This window comes from Arachis ipaensis, chromosome B04 (genome assembly GCF_000816755.2).
Source record: "Arachis ipaensis cultivar K30076 chromosome B04, Araip1.1, whole genome shotgun sequence".
In the NCBI taxonomy this organism is placed as follows: domain Eukaryota; kingdom Viridiplantae; phylum Streptophyta; class Magnoliopsida; order Fabales; family Fabaceae; genus Arachis; species Arachis ipaensis.
Window position 1 is genome coordinate 112524033 of NC_029788.2, and position 17794 is coordinate 112541826.

Sequence of the window (17794 nt, forward strand, 5' to 3'; positions counted from 1 at the left end):
ATCGTGATACTTATTCTTTCAATAAAAAAATAATTATGGACTGGTTGTATAACTGCTCATATAAAGTTGGATCTCCCGTTTCTCTGTCTGTTTCATACATACTAGCTGTCAAATCTGTATAACGTGAGTGCTTTTAGACATGAGCTTATTGGGTTATTGCCAAATAATTGAAACTACCATTTTGACAGGCCACCTCAGAAGAGGTATTTAAACTGGGAAATGAAAATGATATGCTCAAACAGAATTTGGTAAGATGTTACTAGAGTGTTATTTTCCATATATGCAGTGGTTTCTGTTACAGTTTCAGATATTTATTATGTATGGCTTGTATTTCCACAGGCCATTTCAGAAGAGACAATCAGGAAGCTGAAAGATGAGAACGATATGCTAATTCAGAAAGAGGTAACATTTCACCTGAGAAATTTCTTTCCTATGTCGACATTTTATAACATGTATATTGCATCACTCTACAGACCATATTAGGTGATAGAATAAGGAAATTACAAGAGGAAAATGATATACAGATTGAGAAAGAGGTAAAATTTTTATCTGGGAAATACCTGTTGTTCGTTTTATTGTTTCAATAGACTATGACATAGACAGTGTATCACTTCACAGACCATGTCAGAAGAGACGATCAGGAATTTGAAGGAAGTAAATGATACACATATTACACTACAGATCACATTAGAAGATACAATAAGGAAACTAAAAGAAGAAAATGATATACACAATCAGAAAGTGGTAAAATTTTTCTGGGAACCATCTTTTTATTTATTTTTATTATGTTTCAAAGTATTATGACATGAGCAATGGTATCACTCCACAGGTCATGTTAGAAGGGACAATCAGGGAATTAAATAAAAAAATTGATATGCATATTCGAAAAGAGGTAATATTTAATTTGAGAAATGTCTATTCTCTATTTTATTATGTCTCAATTATTTTATGACACAGTGTATCATTCCACAGGCCAAGTCAGAAGAGACCATCAAGAGATTAAAAGCAGAAAAAGATATGTCCTTTCAGAAAGTGGTAATATTTTGTACAAGAGTTATCTATCCAGTGTTATTGTGCTTGTGTTTCAACTTTTAATAACAAGTATAGCCTGCCATTACATAGGGCATGATGGAAGAGACAATTAGAAAATTGAATTCTGGAAATGACATCCATATGCAAAAAAAGGTAGTTTATTTTAATGTCATCTAAAGATCTGAGTGACATCTGTTAAATTGTTAATTATTAAATATTTATCTTGCAATTTCTTTAAAGTTTTAACACATAGTCTATCTTTCCACAGATTGAATTAGAAGATACTATTAGAAAATTAAAGGAACAACAGTATATGTATATGCAGAATGAGGTAACACTTTATCTATAAATAGCTTCCTAGGTTTGCGCCTTTTTGTTTCAATGTTTTATGACATGTAGAGATCATTCCACAGGCTATGTCAGAAGATGCAATTAGAAAATTAAAAGAAGAAAACGATATGCATTTGCAGATGGAGGTAACATCTTCCAAATTTTATCCAAATATTTTCATTCTTTCTTTAAATGTTTATCCTGCTTTTTAGCCAATCCAATCTATTTCTCTTAATGTGCGTACCCTGTTTTCAATCAGGCTGTATCAAAAGATACAATAAGAAGAATGAAGGAAGAAAATGATTTGCATATTCAGAAAGCAGTAAGTTACTTAAAAATGCAGCTGAGAGATTTTCTCAAGTATTCAAGTGTTTAAATCACAAACATTTTGATAATCTACAGACCATATCAGAGGATGCAATTAAAAAATTGAAAGAAGAATGTGATAAACACATTCAGAAAGAGGTAATATATTTAAGTTTTGTTAGAGAATGTTTAATATGAGTTTATATTATTGTGGCTTCATGTTTACCTTCTCAATAAGCTATCTTGAAAGAAATTTAAGAAAAATAGCTGAAACTAGGCTTGCTTTCTACATATGTAAATAAATTGCTTGTTTTTTTTTTATCATTTATTCGCTTCCCTTTCTGCACAGGTTACCTTGGAAGAGACCATCAATAAATTACAAAGTGAAAATGAATGGGAGAAGCAAAACCAGGTCATTGAATTTGAATTTACGGTTTAATGACTGTGTGGATAGCTCTCTTATCTTATTTGAATATTATTATTACTCTTATATATGTGTTTGGCTATTGACTGGCATGATTAACCTGACCCCCTGCAGGCTAGTTTGGAAATGAGAATTGCACAATTACAGAGTGAGAATAGTTCCTTACTTGAAAAAGAGGTGAAAGACTTAGTATTGTGTCCTTATAAGAGTTCGAGACTTAGTATTGTGTCCTTTTAAGAGTTCGGAGCGATGAGTCTGTGAAGTTATTAAGATTTTTCATATTTAATTTTGTATCATATTCAGGCTGGATTGGTGGAAAAGGCCACTCAGGTAGCCTTGGAAGAGACTATCAATAAATTAAAATGTGACAATGAATTGCACATACAAAAACAGATGAATCAATTTGAGTGAACAATTTTGACTAATATTTGGAATATTATTCTTATATGTGTTGCACTGCCGATTGCTGGCCTGGCATGCCTAACTGGATCACCTGCAGGTTGGTTTGGAAATGAGAATTGCACAGTTAGAGAGTGAGAAGAGTTCCTTGCTTCAAAAAGAGGTGAACGGCTTGAGAATTATTTTTCACTTCTAAAACTTGGGAGCATCGAATTTTAAGAACTAGTTGTTAAGATAATTCATTTCCTGTATTGTTTTTCATTTTTCAGGTTGGATTGGTGGAAGAAACCAAGCGGTTGCTGTGTGAAAAAGAAATTTTGAGCCTTAAAGTGGTACAAATTGCTCCATCAACTTTGTCATTTTCTGCTCTTATTTTTTTAATGGAAGTTGGCTGATGGTTTAATTCTGACATACCTTTTTCCACAGGAGAGTTTACTGGAAAAAATTAATCTTCTTGAGAGTGATTTGAGTTCCTTTGTTGAGAAAGAGGTAACAGCAAGATTATTCTCCCATATGTTATTGCATTGAAATTAGCATTGCTAATGACTTGGGCTTTCTTATGTTAAATTAGTTTTTTAAATTATCTTAGCAACATCAGTAGGTTGCTGATCTTTATATGCTAATGAATGACATCTATTAGCATTAATTCTGTGTCGGACAATGAAATTAGTTACTGTTAAGGCACTTCATCATGTTAAATGAATAGGGTTATGTTATAATAATATTTTAAAAACACTGTTTCACAATTGTTTCCCCTGGTAGAAACTACTATTGTACTTATAAAGTGATAGTTTTTATATAATAGGGTCAACGATTGGCCAGCAAACTCATCTTACATGTGATATTCAGTGCTCTGGCATCCTTATCGTGCTGTTACTTGTTATAAAGAAACTGATAGAAACCGCAGAGAACAAACAAAAGAAAATGATAATTGTATTTCTCGCTACCTCTTCCTAATATTAAAGATTCAGTGAAGAGGAATTTGGAAGAAAAGTAAGGGGGAAAAAGGCAATAGGAGAAAGTAAAAATACAGAGCACCATGGAGCAGCTATATTCTTCCAATTCCCTGCCAAAATTACGGTCTACTCTGCCACACTCTCATGTCCCTATAAATATCCCGTTTCCCCTCAAAACAGTTTTGCTCATTCACCGCATCATCACATTCCTCATGCACCTATTGGCCAGCTCAGCAGTTAGTTACCAACACTCATATCCCTGTAAAATACCCTTGAACCTGTTTCTTTAAACTTTAATTCCATTAGGAGCTCTGTCCTTAACAGAAATACTTGTTTAGTTAAAATTTTCAGAACAGAAATTATGTTTACCTCTGACCTTTATACGATGTCATCCTAATCCATACAATTGTGCTGAATTTTCTGTTTATTGTGATTTGTGAATGACACTTAGCGGAGGAAGTCATGTGTTTTGTTTACAGAAATCAACTAAAGAAGATATTTCAAACCTGAATGGAAAGATTACCATGTTCCAAGGACAGGTATGTACTGTACCTTATGCACATATCTGAATATTTCTTGTTGAATAACCTAGTGAACAAGTATTGTACTAGTATTTTTAGGAATTCTTATCATGATTTTTTGGGAGTTGTGTAGCTCAATTGAGACATTAGCTTGTAGTATAACTATTGAGTGAGCTGCCCTTGCAAGTGAGCCCCCCTGATTTGCTAAAGCTCTGTAGCCTCTGTTCCAAAATGAATTTATTGACTTTGAATTTGGATGGCTATGAGAAAATTAAAAACATGCATATGTATATTGATTATATTCAGATTAAAAACATTTGTGAAGCTAATAATGATAATAATATTAATATGGTTTAGGGTTTGGTCATGTACATTTTATAAAAGTGTGTTAATTCTGATATGGAAATTAAAAACAAAGTTTGGCAGGTGGCTGAGTTGGAACATTTCAAGAACAATCTTTTGCTAGAAAATCAGCAACTGGGGGAAAATGTTTCAAGTCTTCAAACAACAATTCAGAACCTTGAAAACAGCTCATCTTTCCGCTCAGCTGATGCATCTGTAAAGGTTTATTTTTTGTCTAGTTTCTTGGATATAGTATAGAATACTATACAAGTTTTATGGGCCTTAATTACTTTTCAAAAGGAGGAGAGGATCACTGATACTTGTCTGCATCAGAAATGATCTTTAATGTTTTAATATTTGATACTTAAAAGTTTACTTGAGACTGCTGTCTAATGGTCGATGACTGCCTATATTCAAATGATATAGCACCCAAATGGTTGTGGCTGTGTTTGGTAAGTGTTTCAGTACCAAAATATATAGACATTGAAACTAAGATAAGGCAAAAGTGGTATTTGTTCTCGTTCCCAGTTCTAGGACAAAAATTAAGCAAATTTTGTTCAAGGACAGATATTTTTCTTGTTTTTATATGTTTCCTTAAAACAAGTTTGTGTCTCCCAATGTTTATGCATTTCTGTCCCTAAGGTAGTTACCAACTTACCAAATGGGGCCATATAGACCTATCAACTGTGTGAACTGTGGTTCAAGTCGGGGGAGGAGGGAAACTCCTCAATTGCTTGGCTATTTATGTCTGATTATATTTAGCTTAATGGTGGACAGGAAAGTGCTTCTGAAAATGAGGAGTTGAAGTCTCAAATTGAAGCAGCTTGTACGTTGGTGGAGAAATTGGTGCTGGAGAATGCCGAACTTGTTGAGAAGGTAATGTGCCTTGTTCTTTTTGGATTTTTTAAGAGAGCATTGCTGATGACTTACTAGAAGATTCGGTTTAATAGTAGTATATTAGATTGACCGGGTAAGATGTAGATACTAATGCATTCTTTGTCCATTGTTTTTTCCTCAGATTAACATGTTGTATGTTGAGCTGGATCGACACAATGCAGAAGTTGGAGTTTCTGGAGGAGCTGGACCTGATTCAATTAATGTGTTTCCTCATTCTGATGGGGTGGCTTCTGATACAACCGAATCTGCAGAGGTTAAGTCTGTATCAGCTCAGGAGTCAGGTTCATTGCAAGAGACAGTGATGAATGATCGTGATTATATCAATGGCGAGCAAGCTGTTGGGTTAACTCCGAACTCATCATCGTTATCTGATGACACTGGAGAAATTGTGCAGATCCCATTGGATGACAATGAAGTACATGAACTGGAACCGCAGGATGCTGAAATTGTGGAACAGGATAGTGTGCCACTAATGGATGCTCCCCTTATTGGTGCACCGTTTCGACTGATATCATTTGTTGCTAAGTATGTTAGTGGTGAGGATTTGGTTAACCAAAACTCTTCAAACACCACCATTCATTGAATTTCTAACACTGGGTGAAGCAGGCAGTATACTTATTCTTTTTGGTCTTGAATAGGCATTAACATCACACTAGGCAGAAAATACTAATAGGTTTGGCCTAAATTGGGGGCCATTTTAATATATGTGTGACAAATTTTTTGAACATTTAGAAATATGTTACAGGGGAAGAGTATACTTATATCTTTATGTTGTGTATTCATGCTTCAGCATGGCATCATGAATAAGACAATAGTACCTGTGATGATGACACTGCTGTAATTCCTCAACTCTTGTGATGAAGTGATGATTAGGTTTTTGAATACATTGCAATATTTTATTCCACTTGTATTGTCATTGATGAACCGATTTCCAACAGAAAACAATAGTATCTTCTCCAGGTTTAACTAAGATAGGAAGATAATTTTTTTATTTTAATAGATGCTAATTCACTAAATCACAGAACTTCCAAGTTTTATCTTGACAATAGATTTTGTCATATTATTTAAATATGGTATAAGACATTAAACTAAAGCAATCATGAGAAGATAAAAGAAAATGGTAAGAATGAATCAAAACAAATAATAATAAAGAAAGAAATGGGGAGATGCTCAAACATGCAAGTAATTTTCTAACTTAGAACTTATTGTTTTAGTTCATTTGTTTCTATAAGCATTAGGAAAGTATCTAGGTAATTTATGCTAACTCCTAAAACATAATGCCATGTTGCCATTATATATTCAGTAGTATGGAATGAAATCATGAGTTCCCTTGAACTTGTCTGATAATGATGTCTGGTTCTAAGAATAGGATCCTATGATTTCTTCAATAACCCTTACAACTTCCTCCATTGAGGGTCTTGTGTCAGGAACCATTGCAACACATGCCATTGAAAGTTGCAGCATTTGCACCAATTCTTCCTCAATATTTGGATACCTCATTAGCTCAAGATCAAACACTTCAGCAGTCCATTCCTCTCTAACAACAGATTGAACCCACCTCGGAAGATCAATCGGATCATCATGTCCTGAATACTGAATCGGTGTTTTGCCGGTCAACATCTCGAGAAGGAGAACCCCAAAGCTGTACACATCAGATTTTTGTGTGGATTTTTGGGTCTCAATAACCTCGGGGGCTCGATATCCAGGACTCCTAAAGGAGCCTGAGAAACTCGCTAGAGGAGCTAAGCCGAAATCCAATATGCAGCCTTGTAGATCACCTAAGAGTAGCACATTAGATGATTTTATATTGCCATGGACAAATTTCCTTCCACTTGCAGAATGAATATGAGCAACACCCTTAGCAGCTCCAAGCATTATCTTCAATCTGGTGTCCCAATCTAGTGGAGTTCTTCCAGTTTCCCTTGTTCCTATCATAATTTTTAACAAGGTTTAGATGAAAAAGGCATAACCAGCAAAATGGAAATGTATGTTAAAAATAGTAAGAATTAAAAAGATATAGTAAGAATCCTTGACAACAGTCATGGTAGTTGTTTGATTGAATGAGGTGCTATGAAAAACTTACTCATCCAAATATTAATAATCATGACATGACATTATCATTCTGGCAAGTAAAATTTCTGTCTTTGACTCAAGTTCTTAAAAAAAAAAATTCTAGTGAGTTAGATATCCATTATTACCAATAAAACCTGAATTTTTTATAGTTGTCTTTTGATGTAGCCATTAAAATTTAAATCTATCTAATGCTAATGTTTTGTAACGATAAAATTAGTCATAAAAAATAATAAACGATAGAATAACTCATTTTTTGTGTACTCACCTGATACTCATCACTTTATTGACAAAGAATAAGTGACTCACTCTATATATTATCTTACCATATGTTGAATTTCATGTAGTTACACAAAAATGAATCATGCAAAACATTTAAGAAAAAGAAAAAGCTATGTAAACCATAATGGAACCTTATTAAGAATATGAAATCAAAAGGAAAGCTATGATATTGTATTTTCAAGTGATTACACAAAAATGAGTCATGCAAATATTTAAGAAAAGAAAAAGTTATGTAAAATTTTCATCATTGAACCTTATGAATATGAAATCAAAAGAAAAGTTCATAATAACATTAAATTACCATGCAATAACTTGGAAAAGCTTCCAAATGGTAGGTAATCATAAACCACTAGCTTCTCATCCTTGGAATAATAGTAAGCACTAAATGGAACAACATTTGGATGCTGATCAAGCTTTTGCACAGTTTCCATTTGCTGTTCAAATTCTCTCTTCCCAATTGCAGCTTCCTTCAGCCTCTTAACAACAACTACTGTCCCTTCTTCCAAGATTGCCTTATAAGTTGTTCCACAACTTCCCTTACCAAGAACTTCAGCTGAAGCTCTCAACAAATCCTCAAGATCAAAGTTATAAGAACACCCTCCGAAAAATACCAACTTGTTCTTCTCAGGTTCTTGCACACCACTCCCAAAATCCTCCCTAAGCTTCTCATCAAGTTTACTTTCTTTTGGTGCCTCATTTTGTTCACCAACTCTCTTAAGAAAACACAACACCAACATCAAAACTAGTAGAAAAAGTAGTCCGAAACCTCCCAAAGCGGCCGCGATCACCACCCCGAGAATCGGCCTCTTCTTGGAAACATAACTTGAATTTTGAGATACTATTATTGGAGACAACATTGGACTACTAAGAGGACTTGATGAGGAACATTGTTTTGTCAAAGGTGGTCCACATAGCATCAAATTCCCATCAAATGATGAAGATTGAAACCTATGAAATGCTAAAGGAATTGAACCATTAAGGTTGTTAAAGCTCAAATCCAAATCCTTAAGACTAGGAAGGGTTACATTAGGAATAGGCCCTATAAGTGAATTGTTCTTGAGGAACAAACCAGTTAGATTAGTCAAATTTTGGATTGAGTCTGAAATTTGTCCTGTGAAAGAGTTATGTGACAAATCAAGAAGCACAAGCTTAGGTGGAAGAAAATTTGGAAATTCACCTGAGAAATTGTTATGTTGAAGATATAGAAACCTTAGGGCATGAAGGGCAAGAATGTCATTTGGGATTTTGCCACTCAATGTGTTAGACCTTAGACTAAGACTTGTGAGACCATTGAGCTTGCCAATTGTGTTTGGTGGCAGAGAACCTCTCAAACCAACACCTGGTAGCCTCAGTGAAATTACATTTGTGCCCTTGGGATTGCAGGTAACTCCATTCCATGAATTGCACATTGAAGTGTTCATGTTCCAATTCACCTTTTTGCCATGGTGAAATGCTGATGCAAAATCAAGGAGTGCTTGCTTTTCTGAATGTAGATCAGATATTGTAGTTTGAGGGAAGAGAAGAAGAACAAGAACAAGAATCTGAATCAGAAGCAGAAAATCTTGTTCTATGAAAATGTTTGAATGTTGTAGCATCATCAAGTTCAGTGACTCCACCACTTGGTTAATTTCCCTAACAATGTGAGATTCAAAAACATTAGCACATTGATCATATTCAAACTCATATGAAGTAAAATGTAACCATGAATTCACAGCTATAACAACACATTGAACACATTACATATATTTGTTCTGCAATTTATATACAATATATATTGATACAAAGAAAATGAACTTACTTAAAATGAAGTTGGAAAGAAGAATAATATATTTGAAGAAAATTAGAATGCAAATAAGTAACAAGAAACAGTGCTGAGAAATGAAAACCTTTTTAAAAAATAATATCAATTTAAAAGGAAAATCAAGTTTGGAAGTTGGAAGTTGGAAGTGGCAGCAGAAGAGGAAGAGTCACAGAATGGACTTTGAGGGAATGTTAAGTGATATGGAAATTAAATAAATATAATGTCATTTGGACTTGGAAGAAAGCAATGGCTTTTATTTTTTATTATTATTATTATTATTTCTAACTTTTTTTTATTGATTTTTTGTGCACATAGTATTTTTTATTATTTATTTATTTTGTTAAGGCATTGTTTGGTTAGGTTGTCCATTGGTGGTGGTGAGAGCAAATCTTTAACGGCATTATTATTTACTTCATGAACACGCCAAAAATGCCTCACACATCCACCACGTAGATAATTAGATACAGAGAAAGAAAAGGTTATTAATAAAAAGGGTACTACAATAGTATAGTACTATTTATTTTCTAATTTATTATCTTATGCTATAGTTTTTTATATGAATAGTGTTTAGCTTTTGGTTTTCTTGTTTATGGTTTGGGAGGCACACATTCAACGTTTATAAACTCAGCTTCAAGTTCAAGCCGCCTTCATATTTATTCGGCCACCCTAGCTAGCTATTTGTTAAGTGCATAGCCTTTTTTTTTTGGGTAACTTAAGCGCATAGTTATTAATGTCACCAATGATGGTATGACGAATTAAAAGATTTTATTGCATAAATATGTGGAGTTTCTTATGGGACAAATGAAACTTAGGCATTAACAAGTGAGTCACAACATATTTTTTTTTATTGTTGGAATATGTCTCTGATCCCAATTGAGTATTTTTTTTTTTAAATAATGTTAGGAAATTAAGATAATTTCAGTAAAAAATCAGCCAAATATTTTTGGGTGAATCCAAAATCTCTATTAAATAATGCTATGTATTAGGATGTTTTTTTTCTTTGTAAATTGGATGGTTATGAATCTATTTTCTGATTTATCATGTTTTAGGCATTTGGAGAGGAAAATGAGGGTGAAGAGAGAAAAGCTAATTGAATCAGTTTCCGTGACTTACGTTGCAATAATACTGAACGTATCTCCTCCTAATTTGAATGTAATAAAACATTTAATAACCAATATTTTAAATCATAAATAAATAAAATTAATTACTATATTTATAATTAATTAAGTTGTTCTATTTTTGGCTGATTTAGAGTTAATTCCATATACTTTTCTTTTCTTTTTTTACATTTTTCAAATTATTTAACAGTATTTTTATCGATAATCTAATTTAAAGATACTTTTGTCAATGCTAAAATAATTTGAGTGCATCTTTTATAGTTTACCGGTTTAAAAGAAAACTTCTATTATTAGTTGTTAGAAAAATTATGTTGTTACAATGACGCACATTATCGTTGATAATAGTTCATAATTAATTAGTTTTATAGTAATTAATAACTACTAGTAATTAAATTATACTAAAAGTAGTTTTTTGTATAGAATATGCAAAATAAAATATTTTTTAAATTATTTCGAATTAATTTTTTTGTTTCTAAATATTTTTAAAATTAAAAACTAAAATATTTATTTTTTGATTATTTTATCTTTATTAATATTGACATCATATATATTTAATAAATAAAAAATAGATTAATTAAATGTTGTATCTATTATTAATACACTAACATTGCTAATAATGAGCCTAGATAGTTTAAATTGTGGATCTCGATGAAGGTAAGGTAAGGCATGGGATTTCAAACCGTTTTCTCATCTTCCTATGAATTGAGTCTTGACCACTGCCTCAGTTAAAGTCAATACAAATTTTGATTTGCTACATAAACCCCCCTATAAGTTTTTGAGCTTGGTTCTTGTTTCGGATCACGTACACAGAAGTTCTCGAAGAAATATAATAAAATAATTAATTTCATTTAAGTCAATTTATTTCTGATGGAAAAAAAAAGATTTAAATTCTCTAAAGTTTGAATTTCACTTTAGACAATAAAGTGTAAATTTTTATTATTTATTTTATAAGTAGGACCAAAAATAAATATGAGAGAGAAACTATTCAAAAATAAAAAATCACATTTTATCTTTTAAAGTACAAATTTAAAATTTAGAAGATTCAAATTCAAAAAAAAAAGAAAGATAAAAGGCTTTTCATAATAGTAATAGTAAAATAGTATTAAGTTTTAGTTAGCAGTAAAATATATATTAAAATTACTAATTGAAAAAATATTTGCAAATAAACTTTAAGTTTTTAGTATATTTATCAAAATAAAAAATTTAAAAATTTTATAATAATAATTTTAACATGAAAAAAGTTACATGTATTTATACTGTTTACATTGTTTCATCAAAGAAAAATGAAAGAAAATTAAAAATTAATTGATATTATTCTTTTTTTCACTTTAAATAGAATAATAGATCTAATCACCCCAAAAAATAGAATAATAGATCCAATACAAAATGCTTTTCAATCTTGGAGATTTTCTTTTTTGAAAAAACTACCATTTATACCCATGAATTTTGTGACCGCTGACAAAAGTACCCATCAAACAAGAAAACTAACGTTGTACCCATGAAAGATGAATTCCGTGTGACAATAGTATCCAAACCGTGATTTTTCGTTGACTTTTTAATAAAATTCTCAAATTACCCCTTCTATCTTCTTCCTCAAATTCCAAATTTCACAACCCTCATCCTTCATTTTCTTTTACTACAGCCAGCCACCAAAATTCCAAATTTCACCACCTTGCACAGAATATCTATCATAGTAGTAAATGTGACAACATTAGGGTGCAATCCATACCAGAGCATTTCAGCATACAACTCGAAAACCCGGATCACATTAGCTACCTTGTCATAACCATCCATGAGAGTCTTATAAGTGTACAAATTAGGCGTCACTCCGGATTCCCTCATCAAACGGAAGACGCCCTCGGCATCTCCCATTCGACCCTCGTTGCAAAGAACACGGATCATAATAGTGTAAACCACAACGGTTGGTTCAATTTTGCCCTGGCGCATTTCATCAAATAACTTGCGTGCACCAACAAAATCAACTTGGTTACAGCAGCACTGCATTAAAATGCCGTAGCTGACAACGGTAGGGGAGAATCCACGCGACACCATGTCTCCATAGACCTCCCACAGTGAATCAAATCTGTGGGTGTTGACGAGGGCGTGAAGAAGCGTGTTGCAAGCCTTCAAGAGAGGCAAAGAAGAGACGTTTCTATACACCGAAAGAGCTTCTTGGATATGACCCAATTCGCAGAAGGCGACTATGAGGACGGAAGCGAAGTTGGGTGCTTGAGAGTGGGTGAGCGCGTAGAAGACGAAGGATGAGGATTGTGAAATTTGGAATTTGGGGAAAAAGATATATAGAAGGGATAATTTGGGAATTTTATTAAAAAGTCAACGAAAAATCACAGTTTGGGTACTATTGTCACACGGAACCCATCTTTCATGGATACAACGTTAGTTTTCTTGTTTGATGGGTACTTTTGTCAGTGTTCGCAAAATTCATGGGTACAAATGGTAGTTTTTCCTTCTTTTTTCTTTTTCCTCCCCTCTCTGGGTGATTTCCTTCCATTGTCCGCTTAGAGCTTTAATGGAATTTTATACCATAAGTATTATAAAACGCACCTGCCTTAAAATTACAAAATAGGTGTTTATAGCATACAAATTAATGAATCCAACTTTGCAAAAGTTAGGAACCACTGTTACTGGTATCATTTTTCTCATGGGAAATGACGGAATCCAATCGCAAGGAAAATTTGCTTTCTTGGAACTGAATCCTGCTTCCGAAAACACCACTAACTAGCAACGAGATTGTTGCGTTGGACCCGTGCCATCAAATCCTCGATGTGTTGTTTCTCTTTGATCATGTTCTTGGACTCGAGTTCTCCCAGCAGGAGCTTCCGCGTGACTTCCTTTGGGGTTAATCCCTGCAACACCATCTCCTCAAAGAATGAGCAAGCGCTCTCAAGCTTTCCGCTTCTACACATACCATGCACCAAAAGCGTGTAAGTTCCCACTTCAGGGATTAAATCATTTCTCAACATGTGATCCAACAGAAACCTGAGCACCTTCATCCTCTTCTTCCTGCAGCACATCTTCAACAATGGATGATATGTCTCAAGGTCAGGCTTACATGTGCTATCTTCCATCTCCTTGAGCAACCTCAGGGCAGTCTCTTCCCTCTGGTGAGTACAAGCAATACTAATCATAGTATTGTAAGTCATCACATCCCTCACAACACCTTGCTTTGGCATATCCTCAAACACATCACGAGCATCTTTAATCCTACCAGCTTTGCCAAGAATGAATATCAAGGAGCTATAAAATGCAGTGTCAGGCACACCCCCATCAACCTTCATCTTTTCATACAACTCCAAAGCTTCTTTGAGCTGCCCTGCCTTCCCAAGAGCAAGCATCACAATTGTGTAAGTCACAGCATTAGGGGTGCAACCATTTTTCCTCATCTCCTCCATAACTCGGTCCACTTTGCGAAAATCCTTCTCGCGGCAATATGATTCGACGAAAGTAGTGTATGAGAACGCATCAGGGTGAAACCCATGTTCCTTCATGTCCTCCATTGCTTTCTTGGCCCATTCAAATTTCCTAACTTTGCACCACCCATGTATCAAAACATTGAAAGAATGGGAATTCAAGGGAACCGAACCCTTGAACTCCAAAAGAGCATCATGGGCATGCTCAACACTATTCCCTTTCACCAATGCGTCCATGAGAGCATTCAACATTGCTGTGTCCTGTTTGACACCAAACTTCCCCATTCTGCGAAACACTTCAATGGCATATTCATGCTTGCCAGCCTTTGCAAGCCTCCTCATAACCTTAACCAATGTGTCCGAGGTAACATACCCTTGTTGAAGATGAGCCATTTCCTCCACTAACTCCCACATGAGATGGAAATTCTTCGACTTTGCCAGGATATCGACCATGAAATTGTATAGTTGAGGAGAATGCTCATAACCTGTTTGAACTTTAGCCCATGAGAAAAACCCAAAAGCCGAGACCCAATCATTACTGAATCTCTTCAGAATCTGTTCAACCAAACCTTTTGAAACCTTAAAACCACTCAGTTGAGCAAGTGCTTGAGCAACTTTCTCAGGAGATGGGTGCTTTTCCTTTAGACGAGTGGTGATTGCTTCGACCTCTTCAAGGTTGTTTGGCTGGGAAGTTGGGGTGATGACAAATTTGGGAGTGGGATGAAGGAGGTGGCCGTCGACCCAAGGAGCAAGTGAAGGGATAACGAAGTCTTCGTCGTAGTCGCCATTGGGAGAGGTTGGGTTGTCGGAGAATTTGACCCAATCAGGGAGTTCGTACGACTCGGGGGTTGGCTGTGTGGTTGAATCAGCCACGGTGCAGAAAGCGCCACTGTTGGAGAAGCGGTAGAAGCCACTGAAAGCGGTGGTTCGTGTAGAAAGATTCTTGTGGACGAAGTGGTTCAGGAATCTTAGTTTGGAGAGCATTTTGGCTTTGCTAAGTCACAGACATACTTGTCAGAACTGAATCGATGATTGAACAAGTCAGACAACTAGGTCACTTCACAGCTTAAACCGGTTGACCCGATCCTACTTAAATAAAAATATAAAATAGTCAATTAACAAGTATTTAAACCTACATTAACAGAAAATACATATCTTCACTAAGACAGTAACAACAATCAATTATCAATTTCTAAAAATAACTAACAGGAAAATTTCAATTAGCACTAAACCTACATTAAAACAATTAAAAAAGAATAACAATCAAATATTAAACCTACATTAAAAGGGCATAAATCAAGTATTACACTTACATTAAAACAGCAATAATCACAATAATCAAGTATTAAAACAGCAACAATCAAGTATTCTATACAAATTCCAATCAGCATCAAATTTCTATTTTAAAATTACATTAAAACAGCAATAATTTACATACAAATTTCAATTGCTTTCAAATTTGCGATCAAGTGTCATTTTATACAAATTCCAATTAACATTAATTTATCTATGCTACGCTACATTGAAAAAAAAAAAAGCTCACCTCTGCAAAGTTCAGAAGCAGAACAAAAGCCTCAGTGTTCCAATAAAATGTCACAGTATTCCGATCACAGAACCAAAGCCAGAGGAAGCACAAGGCAGAGAGGGTCAGAATCAGCAAAAAGTAACCATTGCAGCTACGTTAAAACAGGATAAGCAGCAACAATTACCCAAATGGCCAAACCATTAAAAATTAATAATTGAATAACTAAAAAAAAACTCACCTTGGCCGGACGCAGAGAAGAGGGAGACAGAGAACCAAGACACAGCGAGGCACAGCGGAAGACACGAGGGGCGCGGTGATGCAGAGGAAGACGTGAGCAGCGCGGCAACGAGACGTGGGCCGGCGAGAGGCGGCAACAGAGAAGGTTGAGGCTTTCAGCACTGCCTCTGCTGTGTTTTAATCAAGGTTCTGAAAACCGAACCAGTTATCAAACCGCTCTAGTTACTGGTTCATTAGTCCAACTGGTTCAACCGTAATTCAACCGGAAAAACCGTTTTATAATAAAATAACAAATAAAATATAAATAAATACCCTAAAACATAAGTATAGTCTAATATGTACCTTAAAATGTCTTCCAAATTCAAAGCGTTAAATGTTATCAACTAAAGTCTTAGGATCTTATGAAAGTACAATCTTTAAAGTTGAATAACAAAAGGAAATATCCAAATATAAAATGACATCACGAAAGTTTGTCATAATATTAACAATTTAATACCCATTATATTGCTATTGAAATCTTCAATAAAATCACAAACTAAACACAATGAAGCCCAAAGCATAAACACAGCACAGCATAATATTCCAACAGCACATCACTACGCAAAAAAAGCACAAAACACAAAACAGCAGCACAGAGCAGCCAGAGCTAGTCAATAATCAATTAATCATTCAATGAAAACACAAAACATTCAATAATCATTCAATAAAAACACAAAACACAACACAATATGATTTCTGAACCAAGCATGAAAAAAAACCAAAAAAAGCACTAACAGTGAGCACTGCAACTTTTTTTTTACTTCAAAAGGGGATCATAAACAACTGGTTCTATGAAAGTTCAATAAATAAACAAAAAACTACAATAATATGCAATGCCAAAAATAGACTAATAATGAAATAATGAAGGGTTTCTCTTTTCAATTCTATGTTCAAGCTTGTGAGGGACCAGAATCAACAAGTAGTACCGTTGGGATAGTCTGCCTTCTTAATTCTTACATACCTCCAACTATTTCCTACAAAATGAAAATTGAGCACAAAACACGGCCTTAAAACAAAAACAGAACAACACACTCAGAAATCAATAAGAATATTAAGCACCAACTTATGGCAAAATGTACTATCTAGGATACATATATTCATGTTTTGGCGTGTTTGTTGCCACTTTATTTGGCTAATCAAGTTCAGTTTTAAAGTATGAAATCCCAAAGGTTCTAGAAGGTGATTTCTTAACCAATAAATCAAATTGCATAGTGTCAAACAGTTAAATTTTAAGTCAAAAAGTGAGGCTTGTTGGTATTAAGCATAAAGTGAAATTAACAACATTCAAACTTTGCACACAATTACTTTCAAGTTGACATAATAGTGTGATTAATCACATATCATTTCAGTGTTTCCCTGTATTCAATGGTATTAACACAGACGGAAATGATATTTACCTGGTTTCTGAGAGCTAAAACAGTAAAACATAGTTACTAAAATGTAGTAAGACCATGATTATGCGAGTTCATTTCAATACATAATTTGCTACATTTTGTGATAAAATTACAAGTATTCCTTTAGGCAATGAGCACAAAATTTATCATCAAGAAACTTCTAACAAAATTTAACAACAGAAAAAAAAAAGCAAAAACAAGCCAGTAACAATTTATCAGTATCAGTTTATCATCAATCAGTAAGTAACAGAGTCAAGCAACCCAAAGCAAGCAAGAACAAGCTAGTAACACTGGTGAGCAGAGCCAATCAACCAAGAAAGAGCGCCGAGCACTGAATGTGCATCCGAGGCATTACCTTCGGCGAGGGCAGTGACCATAGATTTGAGGGAGAGCGACGGACGACGGGAAGCTGGCAACGAACACTGGTGAACTGGAGACGGACGACGGGGAGCTGGCGGCGAACGCGACGGACGGACGACTTTGGAGCAAAACCTGGAGACGCTGGCGTTGGGCGAACGGGAGGGCCTTCGAGCACGACGAACCAGGCGGCGACGGTGAGACCAACGCCGGCGCAATGGAGGCTAGGGTTTTCAAGGGAGAACGGGAAAAGCTATGCGTGAGTGAAAGCAAAGGGGGAGAGACTGGTTTCTCAAATTCAGTTTTCTCCTTTTTTTTTTTTAAACGGCGTCG

General features: G+C 34.6%; 4 protein-coding genes across 19 annotated transcripts in view; 1 reads left to right on the forward strand and 3 right to left on the reverse strand.

The window, feature by feature from the left end:
* The window catches only part of LOC107639724 (E3 ubiquitin-protein ligase BRE1), an 8227-nt gene extending 2116 nt beyond the window's left edge, over nt 1-6111 (forward strand). Inside the window, exons 3-23 of one of the 7 annotated variants that reach the window (XM_021121603.1) lie at nt 189-248; nt 340-402; nt 474-536; nt 619-744; nt 830-892; nt 973-1035; nt 1123-1185; nt 1301-1363; nt 1446-1508; nt 1622-1684; nt 1765-1827; nt 2018-2080; nt 2207-2269; nt 2396-2485; nt 2592-2654; nt 2761-2823; nt 2918-2980; nt 3927-3986; nt 4395-4532; nt 5088-5186; nt 5329-6111. In XM_021121603.1, coding sequence (XP_020977262.1) covers nt 189-248; nt 340-402; nt 474-536; nt 619-744; nt 830-892; nt 973-1035; nt 1123-1185; nt 1301-1363; nt 1446-1508; nt 1622-1684; nt 1765-1827; nt 2018-2080; nt 2207-2269; nt 2396-2485; nt 2592-2654; nt 2761-2823; nt 2918-2980; nt 3927-3986; nt 4395-4532; nt 5088-5186; nt 5329-5790 — 1917 coding nt within the window. In that variant the 3' untranslated portion in view covers nt 5791-6111. The remainder of the gene's footprint in view (nt 1-188; nt 249-339; nt 403-473; nt 537-618; nt 745-829; nt 893-972; nt 1036-1122; nt 1186-1300; nt 1364-1445; nt 1509-1621; nt 1685-1764; nt 1828-2017; nt 2081-2206; nt 2270-2395; nt 2486-2591; nt 2655-2760; nt 2824-2917; nt 2981-3926; nt 3987-4394; nt 4533-5087; nt 5187-5328) is intronic. The other 6 variants (XM_021121605.1, XM_016343296.2, XM_021121604.1 and 3 more) reach the window with 6 other exon arrangements.
* LOC107639725 (probable inactive receptor kinase At5g58300) lies at nt 6387-9556 on the reverse strand. Its single transcript, XM_016343301.2, has 3 exons — nt 9358-9556; nt 7861-9191; nt 6387-7135 (listed from the first exon to the last, which is right to left on the reverse strand). Exons 2-3 carry the CDS (start codon nt 9155-9157, stop codon nt 6567-6569), a joined length of 1866 nt encoding a protein of 621 aa, XP_016198787.1. The 5' UTR covers nt 9158-9191; nt 9358-9556; the 3' UTR covers nt 6387-6566.
* On the reverse strand, nt 11763-17764 carry LOC107639727 (pentatricopeptide repeat-containing protein At3g22670, mitochondrial). 10 transcript variants are annotated; one of them, XR_002361641.1, is made up of 6 exons: nt 17460-17764; nt 16637-16684; nt 15673-15860; nt 15453-15585; nt 12957-14995; nt 11763-11895 (listed from the first exon to the last, which is right to left on the reverse strand). XR_002361641.1 is itself a non-coding variant. In XM_021121611.1 (5 exons), exon 5 carries the CDS (start codon nt 14891-14893, stop codon nt 13214-13216), a length of 1680 nt encoding a protein of 559 aa, XP_020977270.1. In that variant the 5' UTR covers nt 14894-14995; nt 15453-15585; nt 15673-15860; nt 16672-16684; nt 17460-17764; the 3' UTR covers nt 13005-13213. The 10 variants fall into 10 exon arrangements, 9 of the variants coding, with proteins under 9 accessions (XP_020977270.1, XP_020977269.1, XP_020977267.1 ...); XM_021121611.1 differs by lacking the exon at nt 11763-11895 and having other exon boundaries at nt 13005-14995; nt 16672-16684; XM_021121610.1 differs by lacking the exon at nt 11763-11895 and having other exon boundaries at nt 13005-14995; nt 15673-15913; nt 16672-16684.
* Nucleotides 12102-13133, reverse strand: LOC107636964 (pentatricopeptide repeat-containing protein At5g61400-like). Its single transcript, XM_016340431.1, has 2 exons — nt 13044-13133; nt 12102-12602 (listed from the first exon to the last, which is right to left on the reverse strand). Exons 1-2 carry the CDS (start codon nt 13131-13133, stop codon nt 12102-12104), a joined length of 591 nt encoding a protein of 196 aa, XP_016195917.1.